At 34.7% G+C, this 23,916-nt stretch overlaps 1 protein-coding gene across 3 annotated transcripts in view; it reads left to right on the top strand.

The window, feature by feature from the left end:
* Window positions 1-23,916, top strand: part of LOC128208870 (protein FAM149B1-like) — a 44,089-nt gene that overhangs the window by 4,482 nt on the left and 15,691 nt on the right. For all 3 annotated transcript variants that reach the window (XM_052912559.1, XM_052912549.1, XM_052912542.1), the window contains exons 2-11: window positions 412-522; window positions 706-853; window positions 6,839-6,981; window positions 7,643-7,789; window positions 17,301-17,468; window positions 18,298-18,430; window positions 19,796-19,847; window positions 20,195-20,292; window positions 20,832-20,941; window positions 22,929-23,103. In XM_052912559.1, the coding sequence (XP_052768519.1) occupies window positions 412-522; window positions 706-853; window positions 6,839-6,981; window positions 7,643-7,789; window positions 17,301-17,468; window positions 18,298-18,430; window positions 19,796-19,847; window positions 20,195-20,292; window positions 20,832-20,941; window positions 22,929-23,103 (1,285 nt within the window). The remainder of the gene's footprint in view (window positions 1-411; window positions 523-705; window positions 854-6,838; window positions 6,982-7,642; window positions 7,790-17,300; window positions 17,469-18,297; window positions 18,431-19,795; window positions 19,848-20,194; window positions 20,293-20,831; window positions 20,942-22,928; window positions 23,104-23,916) is intronic.

Below are 23,916 nucleotides of genomic sequence, written 5' to 3'. Positions count from 1 at the left end.
TTATAATTTCGGTCCAAAACGACTGGGCTAGTAAAAGTTGCAGAAATTGTAGTACACAAATATTCATGGGTCATTCACACATTCAAAACTACCCCCAATAGGTCATAAAAGTGTCTTAGTTACCATGTGACTAATGCAACCAGCTGCTTTTTCCGCTACACTGATCACTCTATAGCCTATCTGTAAATTAGCAGACGCTTGCAATCGGTCCAATCACGTGTATTAGTAGGTCGCAGAAGACACAATTAAACTATGTGTTAATTGTGTGCTTGCAGGCTTATGACCAAATGCAATCGATTGAAGCTGATTTCAGGCCCAACCAAACGATTTTCGATTATAAGCGATTATCCAAACAGCACTTATATTTGCCAAGTCATTTGCTATAATGTGAATCTTAATTTTATTTTTCAGACGCGGGTTGTCCCGGGGTGTTTTAGACGACCACCCGACCCTAGAAATCGTCACTGCCAACCAACCCCTACCCCCAGATTTCTCCAAGAAAATTGTTGATGCAATAACTAGGTATGTGGAATCCTTGAAATAATAATAATAATAATAATAATAATAATAATAATAATAATAATAATAATAATAATAATAAAAGTAATGATAATAAAAGTAATAATAATGATTAAAAAATTACTTAATTTTAAAAAAAAAATTGAATGAATTAATGTAACGTAAATGTGATATTTGTATCCATAGTTACCATGAGACTCCAGCCAGTAGTCAGCGGTCGTCCCCAACGATTACAGAGGACGTTGCGAGCTCGAGTCAGTCAGTTCAGGAAGATTTGTGCCAGACTGGTTACACTACAGAACGAAGTAGTGTCGACTCTCAGTACTCCTGGGACGTAAGTTGAAAAAATGTGTACTTTGACGATCTACAACGTCATGTGCACTATATATATAAAACAGTTTGGTTAGAGTTAGGGATTCCTATATTCAGGGACTCCGTTGGCATTCCTATTTTTAGGGAGTCAGTTGGCATTCCGATATTTAGGAACTCCGTTGGCATTTCTATATTTAGGGACTTCGTTGGCATTTCTATATTTAGGGACTCCGTTGGCATTTCTATATTTAGGGACTGTGTTGGCATTCCTATATTTAGGGACTCAGTTGGCATTCCTATATTTAGGGACTGTGTTGGCATTCCTATATTCAGGGACTCTGTTGGCATTTCTATATTTAGGGACTGAGTTGGCATTCCTATATTAAGGGACCCTGTTGGCATTCCTATATTCAGGGACCCTGTTGGCATTCCTATATTTAGGGACTCAGTTGGCATTCCTATATTAAGGGACCCTGTTGGCATTCCTATATTCAGGGACCCTGTTGGCATTCCTATATTTAGGGACTCAGTTGGCATTCCTATATTAAGGGACTTTGTTGGCATTCCTTCACACTCCCTTGTTCATGTCAAGGAAAACAAGAACAGTTGGCGGATTGTTCAGAACTTTGTTAAAGTTAACAACTTGAATGTTAACATTGTTGTTAAAATTTCTAATACTTTATTAAGTGCTAATATATTTATATAAAACAAGTACAGCTGAAACCTTCGTCTAAAATCTTGTTAGGCATACTGCTGATCACGAGTATATCCATTAAACTTCCATCCTGAGCAGTAAAGATTTCAAAGTTAACAATGATGCCTTTAAGAATATTGTTAACTAAAACAAAGTTCTGAATAATTGGCCAAATAAATTCTATTTCTATTTATAAGTGTTCCCGTCAGTAACTGCAAACTTCAGTCAAATTAAGACTTAATAATTAGTATTGATTTGACACAAGATATCTTTAAAAAGATTTTTTTTTTTTCTTTGACATCAAATTATATTCATCGTTTGAAATTATCTAACATTTAAAACTAATACATACATGCCATATTTCTGAGAGGCTTCCCAGGGGATTTTGGTCTGAATTCCAGGGGATTTTGATATTACACCAGGGGATTTTTACGCGGCAAAAATTTGCGCAATATCTGCATTTATAATATAAGAAGAAATACAGAAATACACTCTTATTACAATTCTTATTTTTGGACTTAGTCATCATGGTCCTTCATGGAATTTCACACTCATAATGTTATTGATGCTTTCCACTGTCAACCTTAAGCGAGTTTAAAAATAAAAAAAATAAAAAATTCCAGGGGATATGGATCCCCTGGCGGGGGACCAGGGAATATGGCATGTATGCTATTAATAAAAATAGTTACGATGTTGTTTATCATGCTGTTTACATTAACAAAGTGCTCAACTATTGACCAAAATTATAGTTTCATTATGAAAAATTCAGCACAAATTCAAAATCGTTGTGCAAAATGCTTTTTTGGTAACTTAAAAACATCTTTTGGAGTTAAATTAATTCTTTATCATATTCATAGATTTGGACATTGATTCAAATACTTCATATAGAGCTTTTACCATTCTACCAAGTTTGATGGAGACTACAATTTTCTGAAGTGTCGTGAGAATAAATTTATTATACTTCCGATGATTGGCGGTATCGAAATTCAATCTGGCATTTCATTTTTATTTTGATAAAATACTGGCATAACCTTTGTTACCATAAGATTAGATAAAAATTAAAACCCTTAACATCAAACATTTAAGTTTTACTTTGATATTTTTATCAAACTTCTTCCTCAATCAAATAATTCAATTTCAATCAAAATTCCTAAAATTGATGTTCCGATTTTTTCAATAGGATAGTATGAATACAAGGCGTTATATGTTTTTTTCCTATTTTGAGTGATACATCAGATAAAGAAACTGATATAGTTAGAGATAGTTAGAAAATCTCTCATCTTAAGGCCGGCAATAAAAAATAATTAGTTTGGCTTTTTCCGTACCCACATTTTCAGGTTTAGGAAGTTTTGTTTTTTTCTTAGTGCATAATTCTGTAATATCTGGTTAGCGCAGTGGTAAGGGCGCTGGCTTCTCACCAAGGCGACCCAGGTTCGATTCCCGGCCCAGGCGCATATGAGTTGATTTGTGGTCACCAAGCCGGACAAGTGGGTTTCCTTCGAGTACTCTGGTTTCCCCTACAACACAAGACCACACTTTTGCGTAAAATCGAGCCAACGAAAGTGATGAATATAATGGATAAATAAGTTAGAAAAATAAAAATCTGTAATAAAAAACATAAAATAAATATGACGACAGGAAAGGCTAAGAAACCATATGGTTCATTGGTATTTTGTGAGTCGATCTTGAAACGCTAAACAAATAATTTATTAATTATGGCCTTAAATGAATGTTTTTCTGACCCCATAATTCTGTAATAAAAAATGGGGAAAAAATACGACAATGGGAAAGGCTAAGAAACCATACGGGTCATGGGTGTTTTGTTAGTAGGTCGGGAAACACTAAACAAACAATTTATCAATTATGGCCTTAAATGAATGTTTTTACCACGGAGTGGCCTCACGCTATGTTGTGTATCAGTGTTGCTACAAAACATGCGGGGAATGATTTAGAAATCAGAAAATCATCAGATGTGATTAGAATGATTAAAACAGCGTTAGCATACTTTAAAGCGTGAAGTGGTTGTATTTCTATTTTTACGACTCATATTAGGTAGTAATTGTTAGTTACTTACGAATAACAGTGATCTTATTTGCATAACGTTCTGTCCCAACTTGAGTTTGAAGTTTGTTATTTCTTCATTCAATTGTGATTTATTGAAAATACTAACTGAAGCGGATATTGTTATTATCCTTTCTGTTGCAATAACAATGTTAGCTGAAAGTCTTAATATTTTTTTGTGACACCTTTTTAATCATATAAGCATATATGTTGGGAGATCAAAAAGAAAATATTTATTTTATGTGAAAATATCAAATAAGTTTATACACATGCTTCCAAAATAAATGGAAGATAGTAAAAAAAAATGAGCTAAAAATAATCTGACGGAACATCTTAAAGAAAATATTTTAAATTATAAGTAATGGTTTAAGGTTGTTAGTCAAATTTAAACATATATGGTACTTACAGAAAAAGTTGGTTTGATGCGACACAGTAGCATAACCATTTATTTTCTGAATGTACAGTCTAATAACAACCTTTAACGTGTTTAGTGGTCTACATACTATTTTGTTAACTACCCACTTAAAGTGGGCCAGCCACTGTTTATATCTACCAGTTCAAATGATTATAATCTAAAATGGCTGAATGCTGATTTACTGTAATACATGTATCAGCAAATTGGAAGTATTATGACAGCTTTCTCTTTAGACAAAAATATATGTTGACCACTGAAATGATTATATGATATATCATGTACTTGCACACAACACCTCACAATATTTTTTAACCTGAAATGTTGAATCATGATGGTGTCTTTATTGTTACCAAAGATTGAGTAACCGGCAAATTTATCACATGAAAAAAGGTTATGATCAACTAGAATTCAAAGTTAGTTTTGGAGAGGGTTATTCAGGACCTCAGGTTTCGAAAATTCACAATTTTCTTGTTGTTTATTCGGAAATAACCTAAAAAAAAACATTGTAAATTACACATGTTCAAATTTGTTTCGCAATTTTATTCTCACTTTTCTCATTAGTCACGTTACCGCCAGCCGATGATGATTGAAATCGTGTTCCAATTTTTTAAGCCATGTATGATAAAGAACGCTGGATGTATAAAAATTGATCATTTAAATTACATAAACCTATATTCATTTATAAAGGATCTATTTTTGTATCAGCATAAGGAAAACTATTTAAATATGAACTGAAATCGCCATTATTAATGCATGATCTTACAATAAAGTTATCAAATGCTTTAAAATTAAATTTGATGCTTTAACCGAGGAGTTCAGAGCCATGAAATGATTTTAAATTAAATTCAAATCATTAACAGAGGGGAGTCCAGTCATGAAATTATTTTTGAGGTAAACTCAAAGCATTAATAGACAGGTTTCCAAGCCTGGATGTTGCAAATACAGAATGTCGGGATGTCGTAACTTGTCCTTAGGGAGGAGTCCTCAGCATATTTGATTTACGGTATAAAATACCTGAATTATTGATTATGGTTAAAATGCTTTGTTTACCCTAGGGTACCAATATTTATGGTCGGCAAGGAAAAGCAATTTTATTGGTTTGAACTCAGTTGTTAAACGTTTTGCATGTTTAAATTTGTTTTGAAAGTGCTAAGTCAACTATAGAATAAATACTCAGTAGTTGATGTTTTTTTGGCCGATCAAATTTCTTATTAAATTCTAATTTTTAGAATTTGGTCATAAGGTTTCATTAAGAATTATTACACGATGTGAATATCGATATGGACTCCAAATTTATTTATACAATAACGTTATGAACTGAATTTTAATGAACAAAAATGTTAATTGAAAATTGCTTAATTTTCGCAGGTTCTTTGTAAACTTTTATTCTGTAAGTTTCATTCGATCCTGTGTTAATGCATGTTTATGTGCAAATATGATTCTTTCAGTTAAAGTATCTGTAAAAAAAATAACACTAATATATACTCGTGCTCTGGAGGGGGTCGAACCCATGACCCATGGCTCCGCAGGCAGACACTCTATCGCATCGCTATAAAAGCAAGCTCTGAATTAAGACAGTACATATCCATGCTTTGATATTTACCTGTGCAGTAAAATATCTTTTTATGTGTTTTTTTGGCGCAAATTATTATGTTGTTTTCTTGTTTTATTTAAATATACAAATAAATAAATAAAATCTCAGAGATTACTCAATAAAATTGTAGAACATTTGATATATCTTACTTTCTGGGCAATTACCTCACCTGAACAGGTATAAATTGTCAAAGTCTGTCCTCGAAAACATCATGGTTTGAAAGAGTGATTATAAGTCTTATGACTGTGTCTCTATTACTTTAATAGTTATGCTGTCATTTACTCAGAATTCCTGGTTATTTAGCCAGCACTGATAAGCCATATTAGGCAATTATTACATAGCGGTTTAATGGTTAAAATGTTTTGAAATCTAAATAAAAGTCAGCATAAATTCTGTTCCTAGAAAATTCAGTGACCAGTCATAACTGCACTTAATATTTCAAGTAGAGACTCATGCAGACGCAAAAACAATTGCCGTAAGTCATAAGCTGGGAATTTTATGCAGTGGTTGATATTAGCAGAAACCCCGTCGGCCCCATTTCAATAAGATATCTAAGTCGTAAACCGAATTACGCTATTCAAGAGTGCTCAGGTCACTGGTAAAGTTACGGTCATAATTTAAACAATAAAATATGTTTTTTATTTAAGCTAAGTTTACACCAAAAACAGGCGGTAATCATCATTGGTATTTTAGGATCTTAAGTCTTAACATGGTTATTGAAATAGGGCCCTGCACGGGTAAGCTAAATTCTAGAGGCTTCTAAAGATGATGGATTTTATACCTCACAAGCCAAGTGCTTGAGTGTAAGAACTCCGGCTTGTTTATCCAAATATCTAATTTCGATGATTGTTTTACGAGGTGCAATAATTTGTGAGTAGTAGCAGAAAAAATTAAAATTGCTGTTCAAACGTCTACTTGTACCAGTATAAATAACTTGAATGCCATCACAGGGTTTTTCAGCAAAAAAATTGGACGAGGCCTGCATGGCGTGTAAACACTTTGAGCAAATTATTCAAATACTCAAAAAGTTGACATACACTAAGGAACAGACACGACTATTACATCAGCACATACAATGATTCCATATTTCAAAAAAATAACCAAATAAAAAAGATAAATTTATGATAGATTTATGGCAAAAATGTCTTAAAATAGGGAAATAGTATTCCTTTTTTTGCAATTGGTAAGTAGTCAGATTTTGGCCCCTGTAGATTTCTAGCTAAAATTCAATGATTTATTTCAGGAGTTTGACCGGCAGGCAGCTAAGACGGTCCAGCGTCTCTTTGATGAGATAGACTCGGTGTTGTTTGAGCTGCGGTCTAATCAGGCTGAACAGAGTATATACAAGGAATGCCAGGAATGGGGCACACTTTTCCCACATTTACGGTAAAGTGTCAGTCTGCTTCAATCGTATTAATAGAATCGTAATATATCTTATCAGAGTGCCAGGAAAAGGGAACACTTTCCCACTTTTACGGTAAATTATCAGACTGCAGTAATGTTATTATATAGTAAAATCCTAATATATCCGATTAGACTGCCTCAGGAATGAGCACACGTTTTCCACATTTACGGTAAATTGTCAGTTTACAGTAATGATATTAGTAAAATCTTGACATATTGGACCGAAGTGCCAGGAATGGGGCATGCTTTTCTCACATCCACGGTTGTTAGTCTGCTGTAATCTTATTAGTAAAATCGTAATATATCAGATCAGAGTGCCATGAAAGGGGCACAATTTTTGCACATTTATGTTAAATTATGTCAGAATGGTTCAAGAAGTTTCTGATTTTTCATTTTTCTGTTCAGTTTTCATGCATTATTTATTTATTTATTTGTTTTTTAGCCATGGATTGCAACTCTGTTGGGTAATGTTCTGTTACAAGTTTTCTGGGGGCTTTTTATCGATCAGAACAAGAACTACATCAAGTATAATTCTTGATGAAACAGCCCCCCTGGACAACAAATAAGGGCTCTGTACCTTAAGCTGAGTGATTTGGGAGCATGTCAATGGTTTGTACCTATTGCCTATGTCTGTTTTTTCTAGGGTGCTTGGCAGACAGTTGGTTCCTGTTCAGGATGCAGGGTTCGAGCTGATAGAACGGGAGATGTCTCGACCAAACACCACCTCCAGTTTGGACCTGGTAGAGATCACAGACCATGACCTCTCTCTCAACTCACAAGATTCTCAGGGGTAAGCTGTCTTATTAGCTATAATGAAAAGTTTGGGCTTGGCTGTCGTGAAAAGTTTGGGCTAGGCTTCCATGAAAAGTTTGGGCAGCTCTTTCATGAAAAGTTTGGGCAGCTCTTTCATGAAAAATTCAGGCTTGGCTGCCATGAAAAATTCAGGCTTGACTGTCATGAACGTTTTGGGCTTGGCTTCCATAAAAGTTTTGGGCTTGGCTGCCATGAAAAGTTCGGGCTAGACTTCCATGAAAATTTGTGGCAGAGCTTCTGTGAAAAGTTTGGGCTTGGCTGCCATGAAAAGTTTGGCTTAATATAATACTTGGAGTATGGTATTGGGGGCATGGGCATATGCATGGACTTTTGCATACTGGTTAGTCGGACTGAGGATGCTAAAAAATATGTATCTCAGTTTTCTATTGATCATTCATTTCGGCAGATTTTTTTTTTTTAAGAATTAGGATGTTTAAGTACAAGGATGAAAATGAAGAAGTTTTAATGCCCCCCCCCCCCCCATATCATTGTGAAAATATGCTTTGTAAAGTACATACAATTTAGTAATTTCTAATAACATAAACATGATTTCGCTTGTCAAATACCTTGCTGGATAACAATTTAAGGTCCTTCATAAAGCATTACCCTTTCAAGGCAAATGAAAACACTGTCTTATAGCCCTCCCATGATGGTTTTACTATTACTCTATCTTAGGTTATTATCCAATATTAACTTCAAAAGATGTTTGAAGGTTTTAACAGGCACTTGTTAAAATGATACAATGAAGTTGGCCTTCTAATTCATCATTGTAAAAACACATTCAGTTCAAGAGATGCTAATTTCAATCTTATGATGTTTGACCCAAACATTGAAAACAAATGACAATGCGTTTTTGAAGAATTTTAATAAGTTGTTACAAAATGCAAAAATATTTCACTTGAGGTATTTTTGGTGCAGTTTGATAAATGGGAAAATAAGAGTTGCAAATTGTTATTTTATTGAGCAAATATTCCTCAAAATCGGTTAAGCATTCACAACTGATTGATGGATGGGATATTAACCTAGGGTTAACCCAATTTAAAATCAATGGTACTTGATAAATAATGCCAAAGTTTCAAGGCCGACTGTATGCGGGCATTGAAATTGGACATGAGTACTTCTATATTTTTAAAGCTATCACTGTTTAAGGACATAGAAAGTTGACATTAGGACTTCCATATGTAGCCATGATTGTTTTAGGGCATTTAAATTGGACCAGGGGACTTCTTCCAAATATGCCATAAATGTTTAAGGACATTGAAATTGGACATGGAGACTTCCATATATAGTCAAAATTGTTTAAGGGCATTGAAATTGAACCTGGATACTTCCATTTATAGCCATGATATTTTTATGACATTGAAATTGGACATGGGGACTTCAATGTTTTGCCATGATTTTTTAGGGCATTGAAATTGGACCTGAGAACTTCATTCAAATATGGCCATGATTGTTTTAGAGCATTGAAATTAGACATTAGGACTTCCATAATTATGTATAAACGTTGATTGTTTTAGAGCATTGAAATTAGACATTAGGACTTCCATAATTATGTATAAACGTTGATTGTTTTAGAGCATTGAAATTAGACATTAGGACTTCCATAATTATGTATAAACGTTGATTGTTTTAGAGCATTGAAATTAGACATTAGGACTTCCATAATTATGTATAAACGTTGATTGTTTTAGGGCATTGAAATTAGACATTAGGACTTCCATAATTATGTATAAACGTTGATTGTTTTAGGGCATTGAAATTGGACATTAGGACTTCCATAATTATGTATAAACGTTGATTGTTTTAGGGCATTGAAATTAGACATTAGGACTTCCATAATTATGTATAAACGTTGATTGTTTTAGGGCATTGAAATTGGACCCGAGGACTTCTTCCAAATATGGCCATGATTGTTTAAGGACATTGAAATTAGACATTGTGACTTCCATATTTAGCCATGATTGTTTTAGAGCATTAAAATTAGACATTGTGACTTCCACATGTATAAACGTTGATTGTTTCAGGGCATTGAATTTGGACAGAAGGACATCATATATTATAGCCACACAAATGAATTTTATGTTTGCAGTATCTCTAATTACAAGCAATTGCTTTTTCCTTTCCTTGGATAATTAGGCCTGTGAAAAAATATTGTTCAATCAGTATTCTTCCAAGGACCATGCTATTGAAAAATTGACATGGATATAAATTGGCAAATGGCACTGATAATTGCATCAAACTTCCATAAAAGTATTCCTTTTTTGCTGAAAGAAATAAAATCTGCTCCATGTATATTTTTTAAAATTTGGTTACGACTTTTTAAACATTATTTTCATTTGGTCTTTTTAATTCTCTGGGATGATATTATGTATATCTGATGCCTTGGAAATCAGATCACAAAATACAAACAGAGGTTACTATCCTACCCCAAGGTCTTCTTCCTTTGATGTGCCGCTAATTTCATACGATAACATCACTAACAACCCAATATGGCATACAGACTCCATTTCATGTTTTTATACCTCATGTGGCAACAAGGCTGATGTTAAAGCTGTTCTCTCACAGATTGACCGATTTGACAACTTGTATTGTTTTGTTTTTGAATCGGCTTATTTTAGCATCAATAATTTCAATTCAGTCATATAAGATAAATCGCAATAGAACAGATCTCAGTATTTTGGAATACTGCTGAAATATCATTTTTTGTAAAGTGTTTGTTACGATTTTAGCCATAAACATCAATTTTCTTACATAAATATTCAAAACCTCAAAATCTGATCTTTTATCAGCAGTCTTATATCACCAGTTTTCAGACATTTACACAAAATTTGGCTGATTCAAAGACACAAAATCAAAAAGTTGTCAAATTGGTGAATCTGTGAGAGTGCAGCTTTAATGAACAAATGAAGTCAGGCAACGACCACAATTAACACCCGTGATTTAGTTGCTGCCGCTCAAACAGTAGAGATAGTGGATTAAGGGTTTTTATCAGGCTATGAGCTATTAAGGCACAAAAATCAATGGCATTTCTATAAGTCGTATCTGAGGAAACTGCTTGTACTAATGTGAAGTTTATCAGCTGCCTGCGGTTCTAATTGCCCGGATCCAGGCCACTGCATGTTGCTATCATTTCCTAAAACTTTGGTCCGGTATTTTTTTACACATTTGAGCTCATTTGTTTTTTCAAAATGAGTTGAAATAAAACTTGTATTTCATTGTTTATCATGGGAATCACACAGAATGAATTATGCATCATTGTCTGATATTAAATACAAATAATTCTGATACATTAGCCAGAATTACAGTGAAAGGAATTTTAAAATATTCGGCAAGATAGTTGTTGGTATAAAATGTTGTGTTTCTTTTGCTCGGGAAGCCCATTGCAAAACTATCTGTCTGAGGACACTATACATAGAAATGATTTGGTATGGCCTAACCGGGTAATCATCGCCTTGGTGTCAAGATCATCATTATCAATTTTGTCTTGCAAAGTCTTCAACCTTATAGCTATAACTCCATTTTTTTTCAAGGTTTTCTAATGGAAATTTGTTCCCATGTTGCCAGAGACTATCTGCACCTTTTAAGCAAGACCAATAACTCTGGCTTTGTCAGCTGTTGAGTTATTCCCCTTCCATGAATGAATATTTGTACTTCTTTAAGTGCTTGACATTAAAAAATATCAACAAGCCCTGCTATGTAAACTGTGGAATTTCAGCATGCCCAGAAAACATTCTACCAGGGCAGGGCTTGTATGTGGGCTTGAACGATTGTGCTAATGTCGACCACTGTATTCACATGCTATTTTAACAAGCTCACTGTAGTAGCTGAAAATTCATTAGGAATTCTGATTTTTCCGTTTTGAAGGGCAATTACTCAAGGCTGGCTAAAACAAATACTTAAAATATTGGCCCAAGAGCTACTGAAGTGTCGGCTGAGTGTCTTAAATCAACCTGCGTGTAATTGATTTACTGTTTTACGTCTGTACTTCTGCTAGAAAAGTAGCTGTTAGAGTGTGCGGCTTCCATATATAAGCCTTTTCAGTAAGGAGCTGCTCCTTGTCAGAAACACTAGCAAAATTATCAATCTTACGTTCATGACATAGAAATGCAGAATTAATTCCGCTGCAGTTTTGAGTGATAAAAATGGCAGATTCAGATTGTTTTTGATAAAATATCTTCTTGTTTTCTCTTGCAGTATCTGCTTGCTGATATGCATGTTTTTACTGAATGCATCTTTATTCAAGTAACATCAATAACCACTAGTGGATCCAGGGGGGCGGGTGCCAACACTTTTAATCCAAATAAATTTCGGTTCAGATGGAGGGGTGCAAGTCAAAAGGTCACACCCCTAGGTTACTCCCTCTCTAACGTCCTGGATCCGCCCCTGGTTACCAATTCTTTTATTAGATGTCTATAACTACAATTTCATGATGTTGATGAAACACAAAACTATGACTGCCCCCATTCTGATTTAATTACCAAACATGCACCATATTGTGAAGACAGTTTGATACTCCAAAGCACAAACGAGTTATGCTGACATGCACCAGTTCTCTGTTCAACTCTCGTGATGATGCAAGTTCCTACTGTAGGAAGCATTTTCTTGAGGTTTTGTATTCATTCAATCATGCTGATGCTATTATAGTAAAAATCTGTCCCATGGTTGAGCGCTTAATGCCTCTATACAAGCCAGCAAATAAAATAAATCTTTCTTAGTGTTGAGCGCTTTATGCCTCTATACAAGCCAGCAAATAAAATAAAACTTTCTTAGTGTTGAGCGCTTAATACCTCTTTACAAGTCAGCAAATAAAATCAAACTTTCTTAGTGTTGAGCGCTTAATGCCTCTATACAAGCCAGCAAATAAAATTAAACTTTCTTAGTGTTGAGCGCTTAATGCCTCGATCTATACAAGCCGGCACACCTGTATGATGGAGCGAAGTGAAACAAAATATGTTCCAAGGAACTTGGAATATAACCAAATTTTTTGGGGGGTGGTGAACCAAAATTTGACATCATGTCTGTTAAGATATCAGATTTTTATAACGATTAAACATAGCTTTTTTTGAAGGTCACAAGAGAATGGATGGGAATATGTAACGTCACTAGCACAAGATTCAGGCCAATGATAATGGGTCAATTGAAATGAGTTCAACTAATTAGGTAATTGGCTAAATGGAAATAGGTTAATGATAAAGCAAATATTGAAATAATATTATTTCGCAAATGAGTTTTCTCTCATGAATAAAGTCAAAACAGAAATAGAACCAATAATTGTTTGTTTACAATGGTGTCAGTGTTTTTCCATATAAAGAATTGAAGCGATATTTTGATTCTTGGAAAAAATGACCTGAAAAAATCCGCGAAGGGGTCATTAATATCAGGAATAGGATGATGTTGTAATTCTACATGCTTTATTTTTTTAGTTTAAACATTATATATTTGACAATGATTGTGAAGAAAGTTATGATAACTTATACTTAGTCACTCTTGTTGGCAAGATGTAGCGCGAGATTTTGGTCTTGTGATGTGTGGGAAACCAGAGTACTTAGAGAAAACTCACTTGTCCAGCTTAGTGACCACCCAAAAAACTAACATGCCCCCAAGCTGAGAATTGAACCCAGTATGCCTTGTTGAGAAGCGAGTGCGGAAACTACTGTGCTACCTAGACAGCCTCTAACAACCTGTTTGATTATATACAACTGAATATTATAACAACTTAAAAACTGAATAAAAGTTTTGCTCCAAAATTAAAGTGACTTGTTACAAGACAGTGAAATGTCTAATGGAAATTTATATCAGGACATTTCAGATGTTGGCCTTTTCACCTGAAGACTCAAATCAATATAATTCCATCCCAATTTGTGTCACTCAAGCTTCAAATTTTCATCTTCATAGTATGATCTGCTACATTGTATTCATGGAAGCCATAATTTTCTTTTCCGTATGATTGAGTTTTTCTTGATGAAGCACTGTTTGAGGGCCTGAGATCGTGCAAGACCCACGTAACTCCATCTAAAAATAGATTGAGCTTTGTCCTTCTTAGTTTATACTTATTTCTTTAAGCTCACTTTTTAGGAAAGCTGACAGCTTCTACAATCACACTTGAGTCTGTTTCCACGGTTACGGAACAATATCTTGTATCCATTTTGAGAGGACATGCAGAGATGTGACTTGTCTTGGGATTCACGGAATTGCAAGGATATATAATGGCTCCAGGGACCCCCCCCCCCACACACGCACACAAAAAATAAATTACTTTACTTTATTTGTTTTGACACTCCAGTTTGGTCCATACTGAAAGTCACTAGGAGAGCTCCCTTTGAAATCCACTTGGGGCCTAAAGGCTCCCCAAACCAAAATTTGTTCAGCCCTTTAGTTACGATCTTTTACCAGAGTTTGATTGAGAGTTTTAAGTAACTTAAAACACTTCGAAAAACCTTTTCGCCAAACCACTGACTGATGGAATGAGCACTGTCAAAACATTATTTTTCAAACTGGTTAGTCGAAGTGTCAAAAGAAAGTAATCACCTAATCAATCTCCTATAATAAAATGAAGGCACGGCTCTTTTATTTAAAGCGGCATAGACTGCTCTTTTAATCACTTAAAATTGTGTAGAAAAAGAAAAGTTATCTTTGTTTAAGTCTTCATCTTATTTAGCAAAATGTTGCCTAATCCAATGTAGCATTCATGGCGTGATTTATCACGTGGTATACACACACTGCTTATGTAACATGAGAAACAAAAGCTTTTTAGTAAAAGAGATGCCAGTATTGGTTTATTGTCAGTACCTTTGTTGTTTTTATTTTTCAAACATGGAAAAGGCTGTCATGTGGGGTTGAAATATTGCTTTGCACTCAACTTGCACCGTAAATTAGATCCTGTAATAAATTGAAGCGTTGTTAAATTGTAGTAGAATTGTAAAAAACCATTAAACAAGTGTTATTGGTCGTAAAGAATAATTACATCCATTTGAAAGTGGACAAGCTCTGGAGGAAATAAAAATAATTATTGCTGTAGTGTAGGAGATTGCATTTGGCCATCAATGTATTTGTTAAAATTTCTAAATGTTGATTTTCCGAACATGAATATTTAGTATAGGTAATAATTTTCTGTAATTTATTGGTATCCATTGCCTTTGCCAATAACGAAAAACAACAACAACAACAAAAACATCATCTTTTGATAATGAAATAGTGCTAAAATAATAATCAAATGCTGGGTGTAGTTATCAGAAAATGGAAGTATTTATCAAATTATTAACTGTCAGCAGTTATGAAATACATAGGCTGTTATGAAATATTGGGGGTATTTATCAAATACTCAGGGAGCAGTTATCAAATTCTTGGGGTATTTATCAAATACTCAGGGAGCAGTTATCAAATTCTTGGGGTATTTATCAAATACTCAGGGAGCAGTTATCAAACTCTGGGGAAGTAATCAAATACTCAGGGAGCAGTTATCAAATTCTTGGGGTATTTATCAAATACTCAGGGAGCAGTTATCAAATTCTGGGGGTATTTATCAAATACTCAGGGAGCAGTTATCAAATTCTGGGGGTATTTATCAAATACTTAGGGAGCAGTTATCAAATTCTTGGGGTATTTATCAAATACTCAGGGAGCAGTTATCAAATTTTGGGGAAAGTTATCAAATATATGGGCTGTTATCAAATACTGGGGGCAATTATTAATACTGGGGGCAATTTTTAATTCAGGGGGCATTTATCAAATACTGGTGACAGTTTCATCTAGAAACCTTGGAGCAGACCTGTTTTTATTAATTATTTGATATTATCTTCAGTTCCTGCCTGCTTAATGTGGATATCATCTAATAAGTATTATAAACTATGGTGATGTATTTTTAGTGCACAAAACAACATCTGTCACCTACATATAAAAAATAATATGTTAATTGTTTAAAACATCAATATTTCACAGTTGAGATTAAAGAATTAATGTTACAGTGTAGGCTCATTGATATTTTTATATTTTTACCTAAATTTTGACATAAAAAATGCCACCTTTCGCCAAACCTGTCTTTTTATTTTCTTAAGCTCATTAAAGTTTTAAAGTCGCTGGTTTTGTTGTTATATTGTTGGAATTAAAATAACTTGCTGGAATAAGGCCAAAGAAATAAATGGTTAGGTTAGGGTATAACATCCTTTTCCAAAACAGGTAGGGTATAAGTTAAAAATGGCTGTTTTATTAAACTTTATATAAGAATGTTATTGTCATCATTGAATAATGGTATTAAAGGAATGTTCTGTATAACACTTTAAAAGGTTTTAACTACATTATTAAAATGCACACTTAAAAAAATGTTTTTGTTTTTTTTATTTATTTGATTTTTTTTTTTTGCCAAGTGACTTTATTAACGTGAGGGTCAGCGCAAATTTGGTAGGTAGGGTTGGGTAACCCGAGCCAAAAGTGTTTCTTTTTAGGCCTAACCTTGCATGAATGCATGCAGCGCTGCAGTTAATCATCTGGATCCCGGAAGATGGCATGCTCTATCTGATTTGTTTTCTAATGTTTACCTTGTCACCATAGCAATGGCCATTTTCTAGCAGCATTTAAGGAAATCATTGTTAATTTACATTGACTTTTATGTGGTGTCTGGGTTGTGTAATAAAATAATGATTGTCTGTAATTGTCAGACCGTGACATTCTTGATGCTGCGGTAGCTTTGTTTTATTGCAGATTCCATATTTCACAGTTCCTGAGTAAAGTTAGCCATTTTCTTTTATGTTTTCAATATGTTCTTTAATATTCTTTCTTTGGCTGAGAATGCGCTAAAATTGCCTCTCACTTTGAAGCTGAACATCATTTTATGGCTAATATGGTGCTTGGTGAAGACATAAGATCGATTGAATTGTTGTTTTACTATGGGAAATCTAAGTTAAAAATGTATTTGATGGCTTTATTTTACTTTATTGTGCTCTTCAATGTCAGCGTCATTGCCATCGACATCACCATCGACAACAACATCGACATCGACATGGCAGTTTGTTTCCGATCAATAACTTTTGAACGATTTGCTGTAGAGTTTAAAAGCAAGCTCTTTGTAAGTGGTTGGAGCATAGGGATGCCCCCACTGAAAATAAGTGAAGGCCACCCATCTGCCAGAGTTCTTTTTTCTATGCTTTATATACCATGATAATACATATAAATGTCCTTTTTTGCAAGCTCTCTGTAAGTTGTGGAAGTGTATGTGCCTTGATGCCCCCATCCGAGGCGCAGTCAAGGTCTACATCTCTATTATGCCATCCACTCAAGTATCACAGTTCTCTTGGTTGGCTTGATTTTACATATAAGAAAAATTATTTATCTCCCTTTTGCACACTGTCTTTGAGTGGTTGAAGCAAACAAACCTGAAGTTTCTCCCACCTGAGGTGTGATCCTGTTACTTCAGTATGCCGTCCATCCGTCTGTAATAGTGATCTTTCCTTTATTTATCTTCCTTGTTTGTATATGCTTTTTTTCCTTTGCAGACTGTCCATAAGTGGTCGGAGCGTACGTGCCAAGATGCCTCCACCCGAGGCACGGTCCCGTAACGCCAGTACGCCGTCCACACAGTCAGAGTTCTCTTTCCTGGAGGAGGAGATTTACGAGCAGGAAGGAGAGTATGAGGAGATCATCGCCATCGACTACAAGGACATGTAAGTATATGAAGGAATATTTCAGGGATGTGATTTGTCAACAGATTCTCAGATATCTGCGGATCTGGTTGCTTGTGGTTGTTACTTCATTTGTTGTTGGTATTGACACTCCAGTTTTGTTGGTATTGACACTCCAGTTTACTTTAAGTTTGAAGTCAGGAGAGCCCTCAAAATGGCTTCTAAAAATCCCAGTTTGCTTCTGTGGCAGAGTGCTTCACCCCCTTTGACACCTATTGGGGGCTAAATAACATGTCCCCCCAAACCTTTCGCCAAAATAGTTTCAGCTCTTCAGCTGCCAGGTCAATCACATTACTGATTTTTGTGTTTTAAACATAGTTTATCATTTCACTGTGTGATTAAAATAGTTTTCTTGACATTTAGAATACTGCACATCTTGATTAATTGTTTGTAATTCAAAGCAGTTTAGCTATATACATTAAAAAAACACTAAGACTTAGTGTCTAAGACTCATTTCTGAATCTTGACGGTCGCTTTGTGATGAATAGGTCAATTTGTGATTAATACTGCTATAAAACTCATTGTTTAAATAATAACAGACTTTTGTTAGTGTTTTATTTGATAATGAATGAATAAACATTGTCAAGATATGAATTCTATCACATTTTGGTTGTCTTTCTAAAATATGACAGGACAAGGGAAATAACTATATCATACTTCAATAAATAAGGTAGAGATTTTTCTCCCTTCATAACAATTCTTTCTTGTGTGGAAATTTTAGATAATGTCAGCAGAAATAGTGAACTTATTGCTTAAAATGAAGTAGAGACTTAGAGTTATTATCCTTCTAAACATTTCTGCCATATTCCAGCTACGAGGAGCACTCAGACCACAAGAAGCAGCTGACCCCTCGGAGACGTCGTGTGGCATACCCGCCTGTCACGCCCAACGCCTGCTTCAAAGATAGTGTCGCTAGCTCTGCATTTGACTGCATGTGGCATGAGGTATATACAAATAAGGCCATCTTATGAAATGTGTTTGTATACCTTATGTCTGAAGACAACGGCTTAGGGTTTTAAAAAAAGTTCAGCTTGGTTTTTTAAAAGGGCGGGAGCTGCAGAAAAGGGATAGTGTGCTTAGGGAGAAAAGAGTGCTTTGTGATATTCAAACATAATGAACTTCTCATAAAGTGTCTGGAATTATGTTTAAAATTAATTGTAGTAATTCAAGGTTTCAATTGCTGAATATGTAAAGTTTATTGTGTCACCTTGTTTTGTTGCAATGAATCAAGACCAAGGTGACACACACCAAGCCTGGTTGACCTTTTGTTTGTCTCTCCTCTCATCGTTGGCAACCACGGCACTTTCTTCCGTTACTTTTCATACATACCATGGGACAATTGACTGACAAAATCTCGTATTAATGAATATGCATGAGGCAGGAGAGACAACTCTTCTTCCAATGAATTAGCATGTTACACTCAAATATTGTTCAATAACTTTACAGTGTCAGTAGCCTTCGTGGCCATGTGGTCTTGACTTCTGTCAAATATTATTGTACTGAGAAGGTGGACCCTGTTCAACTCCAGCAATCACCAAAATATTTTTAACCGTTAAGCTTCTGGTACGTTGTGGAACCAATGAAACTGCCTCATTATTTATTCTTGATTACAAGATTTTCCTAGCCAAATTACCCATGGTACACTATGAAGCATAGTTTAGAGTGTATCGGGGTATCCGACGATGCTCTTCTCTTAGAAGTGGAAGGTTTTAGATGTCCTTCATCCTTGTTAAACTGCCATTATTTTGGATATAATTTTTATTTTCTTTGGCTCTATTCTTCCGTTATGTCACTTATACGGTCTTCTAAGTTCCTCTTTAAATTGCTCACAGAAAGCAGACCTTAAAATATCTCAAACCACCTCCTCCCTGTGGTTGTTCAAAGTCATAACTTATTCAAAAAGAGGAAAAACAGTCAGACGTTACAATCATCTGAAAAAAATGGGTCAAACAGTTCTTAGACGATGACTAAGATTTGCAGAAAGGAAGTTTTCAAGAAGAATAACTTTGAAAAATGTCATGAGTGAAGTTTTGAAAGAGTTGTAGCCCTTGAGAATTTTTGGTGTAAAGTAAATAGCAATTTATGAGAATATATTTAATAATTTGATAATTCATTCAAATGAAATTTAGGGGATATTTTTTACTGTTGACATAAGCTTTATATTACTGATTAATATCTTGAAGTAATAAAGTTATGGATAATAGATGATTCATTAGAATTCGTTTGTCGAAATCAAGTTGTCCAAAGTGTCCTATAAAAATTGATTTGGTTTGAATTATTACACCAATTGGCCTTTATTTCTTTTTCAGATTATTTCCTGGATCAGACCGCTGTTGAAGAAATATTCCATTACCATATTTGGTAAGTTGTGAATTTAAAAATGTTTTACATGTATATTATAATTTGTCTGTCAATAAGATGAATTGCCAACATTGTTTTGTGAGGAATAATTACATCTTGTGATCGGAGTGGAAAATTAAGCTCCCTCTTGATAAATTTGACTTACGCATGAGTCTTAAGTGTGTGTAAAATTTGCTTATGTTTATTATGGTTTTTCTGAAAAGTGCGTTAAATCTATGCATTGTAAAACCGTTTCGAAAATGATGTCATTGAAATTGCGTCCAAGCCCTTTAAACTACTGGAAAGCATATAATATATTTCGATCTTACTCTGAAACAAACAATTATCTTCTATTTATCTGGTCACAGACAATAAGCCTCAACACCAGTCCATGAAGGCGATAAGTGACATCCTCCGGAATGAGTCCACACCGGGGCCTCCGTCAAGGGAAAACTCGTATCTAAAGGTATGTATGAGGCCTGGTATTTATGCTTTAGGCCACAACCATTACTAACAGTTTAAGAAAAATGCATAAAACATCAATTTTTTAACTGAAATGTAAAAATCTGCGATCTAATTTTTGTCAGCAGTCTTATATAACTGGTTTCCATGGATTTTCTAAAAAATTGGCTCATTCCAAGACAAAAAAAAAAAAAAGGTTGTCAAAACGTTCAGTCTGCAGCTTTAAGGAGAATTTAACATAAAAAGTTCACAATAGGTATTATTTAGCGGTAGTTTTTGTTCTTTCTTTACCAAATAAAAGGTGTGCAGGCCCGGGCCTTTAAGGCTTGTGGAAGCAATAATGTCATTATGATTATGTTTCTGACAACTCTTGGAAGACAGAATAAGGGATATAAAATAAATCTCTGAGATCGTATGAATTTTTTTACAATTGTGTGAAAGTCAATTCCAGACTGATTTTGAAAATAAAATCACATTTTACCTGATCGTTTTATTACATATTGTTTTTATTCATTATATAATGCTTCTTTTCCTATTATTCAGAATGTCCCTCTGGGTAGTCGTGCCCACACCATGATCGAGGCGCAACAGCTAGTTGACCTACTCCACATTTCACCAAAAATTCCCATACCTCGTGAAGCTTCAAATCTGGGGTATGTACAGAGTGTAAAGGGGCTAGACACCAAATGGTCAAAAAATTGGCAAATGCATAATTTCCTCAAAACAAACCTAGAATTGTCAATGCTAGCAAGTATGAGGCCTATAATACACCATTTTACATGATTAATATAAAAAAAAAACACATTGATCATGTTTGCTGTCTCATCTGTGTTTTCCAGTTATAAATAGTGCATTATGTTTTTTCAATTTAAATCATATCTGTTTATGAGTACAGATTAATATACCGATGCTTCTTTTAAACTTAAAGGGATTTATGTGGTAGACAACCCAAGTAAATTTTGAATTGGAAAACTGGGCAAAAACTGCGAAACATGCATGTGTCATAAGCGATGTGATACATCAGTAAGTAAGATTCAATGCATTGTTCACAACAATGTCAATTTATGTAAGTTTTTGACTATTTTCTTTTTTTCTTGCAATTGTATCATCTTGTGTCTAGTCCCTTTACGACGTTTTGAAATACGTTACATCATCAGATATTTAGCTCGCATGTTTTTTGGGGGGGCAGAAAAGTACGTTTAAACTTTATTTATTTTACAGTGATTGTATAGAAATAAAAAGTTATATTAGTTTATGCTTAGTCACTCTCATTAGCACGATGTGGCACATGAGTCTTGTATTGTTTTGTGGGGGGGGGGAACCAAAGTGCATGGAGTAAACCCACTTGTCCTGCATGGTGACCACCAACCATTCTCAGTTGGACACAGACAGGGAATTGAACCCAGACACCTTGGTGCAAATATGCTGCGCTAACTTGACAACCCTCAAAAAGGAGATTAGTTGAGGTAGTGTCATAGCCTTTGCGTCGTTGTCTGCATTGGTGCCGGTGTGTAAAAACTTACTACTAGGCAATTTTTCAAAAATTGTTACAGATATACTGTGAAATCATTAATGTTCGTGGGGCATTAATATTCGTGGTTTTTGTGGGTTGGGTGATCCACGAATTCAAGATCCCACGAAATATAAACCCTTTATTCACTTTTTCAATTGCCTTGTTACGTACATACTCTAGTATATTATTTACAGAGGTCGCAGTATACAGTGTTAAAACCTGTCTCACTGTATAACTTACGATCATTATTCTGTTAATATATTATAAATGCCTTTAACAAATAATAAACCAAATCAATTAAATGTGTTTTATGCAGCAAATGACAGTTATAAGCACGTGTTTAAACGTGTGCTTTTAATGAAAATCTCCAAGTTTACAAGATGTGCGTGATGAGTGTCCATACTCGATTTTTTTATTAAATGAAATAATTAATCGATTACTAGTACATTGAAGGTTACTAAGCACGAACGTGACAATATACGCACCTTTTCGGTGTTTTCACAGTTTGCAAAATTCTTAATTGGCATTCAATGGCTTCCCCTATCTGTATTTATGATCAGAGTACATCTTAAATCGATAAGTGACATGGGTATATGCACTAATTGGCATGTTGTAACACATTAGCGAGTGTCATAAACCGAGTGACGTAGAAGACGGAAATCACGGGCCAGCGCGTGGATATTATGCAGACAATCTAGGACGATCGCATCTTCGATTTTTTTTTTTTCAAAAATGAAAATCCACGAATTCAAGTACCCACAAAATTGTTTCTTTTCGGCAATCCACGAAATTTCATGCCCACGAACATTAATGATTTCACAGTATATTCAAATGAAACTTGGTACGCAGTCAATAAGCATGCCTATTTGAAGGCCCACAATTTGGGCTTCAATAACTTAAAAAAAAATCTAAACTTGTGAAACTTGAGTATCATAATATACTTACTTTTTCCAAGTAGAAGTTTAGGTATGGTTAAAGCTGTGGCGTTGAAGTTGGCAAAAGCTTGAACCTAGGTCTGATCTGATTCAGATGTTCTCATAAAACCTAGTACACATGCTTAACATTATTTGGAACAGGACCCATAACTTTTGTTGCTCTATTTTCTATAACCTATTCAACATTTGCAGTGACATGGCTGACACCCACCAGGGCATCCCGTCAACACGGCCTGTATCCAGTCTGCCAATCGGCATGAACCGGAGACCCCCGACGACACGAGGATACGGACCCAGGAATGTGAAGAACAACGTGAAGCTGGCTCCCATACAGCATGATAGGGACCGCTCCAAAACTCCAAGTGTGGTATGGCTTGTAATTGTAATGCTTGCTGAGAGTGGTATAGGTGTCCGCCTCTCACCCAAATTGTTGTGGGTTCAATTCCCACGAGAGGTACTTTCTCATGGCCACAAAATAAAAAATGGTACTGGTTTTTACTCAGCATACAGATCGTTTAAGCATGATTCCATGAGCTATCAGTTGCTGTCACAAATCACGCTGAAAGAAATTAGTATGAATTGCTTTATTTTCACTTATAATTTGGTTCAATCTCATCACATATTGAAATTCAGAATGATTATGCTATCTAGAACTTATTGTTTTTCTGGAAAAGTTATGTATAATCATGGTGTCATTACTTTTAATATCAAGGATTTATGGAAACGGTCAAAACAAATAACCTGCACAAAACCACGTGTATTTAAGGGAAGTAACAACAGCTCATTTATTTATCCATTCTTATTGAATTAGATTTCTCTATGTTGCAATTAAAATGGGTAAGCACATTGGCATAGCTGATGTGTTTCATGTATGATATTTTGTTTTGAAAATTTCAATATTTACCTTCTTTTCTGACACCATCGACCTTTATCTTTATATAAGCATTTTTATTGTGATTTTTCGTAATTTTCAAAGTATTATAAAAATATCCTAAATATACCATTGCACACATGAAATGAAAGCTGTTTATGTAGAACAGGAGCTGAATGGATAAGTTGTACATACATGTTTATTGAAAATTTATTGAATTAATTTACCAATACCCAACATAGCGGGATGAGCATGAAGATAAAAATGTACAGTCGAATCCCTTAGGCTCAAACTTGCTTGGCTCGATTT

The sequence above is a fragment of the Mya arenaria genome, chromosome 2 (genome assembly GCF_026914265.1).
Source record: "Mya arenaria isolate MELC-2E11 chromosome 2, ASM2691426v1".
NCBI lineage: Eukaryota > Metazoa > Mollusca > Bivalvia > Myida > Myidae > Mya > Mya arenaria.
The sequence above is the reverse complement of the archived record's forward strand: the minus strand, read 5'-3'. Positions and strand labels throughout refer to the sequence as shown.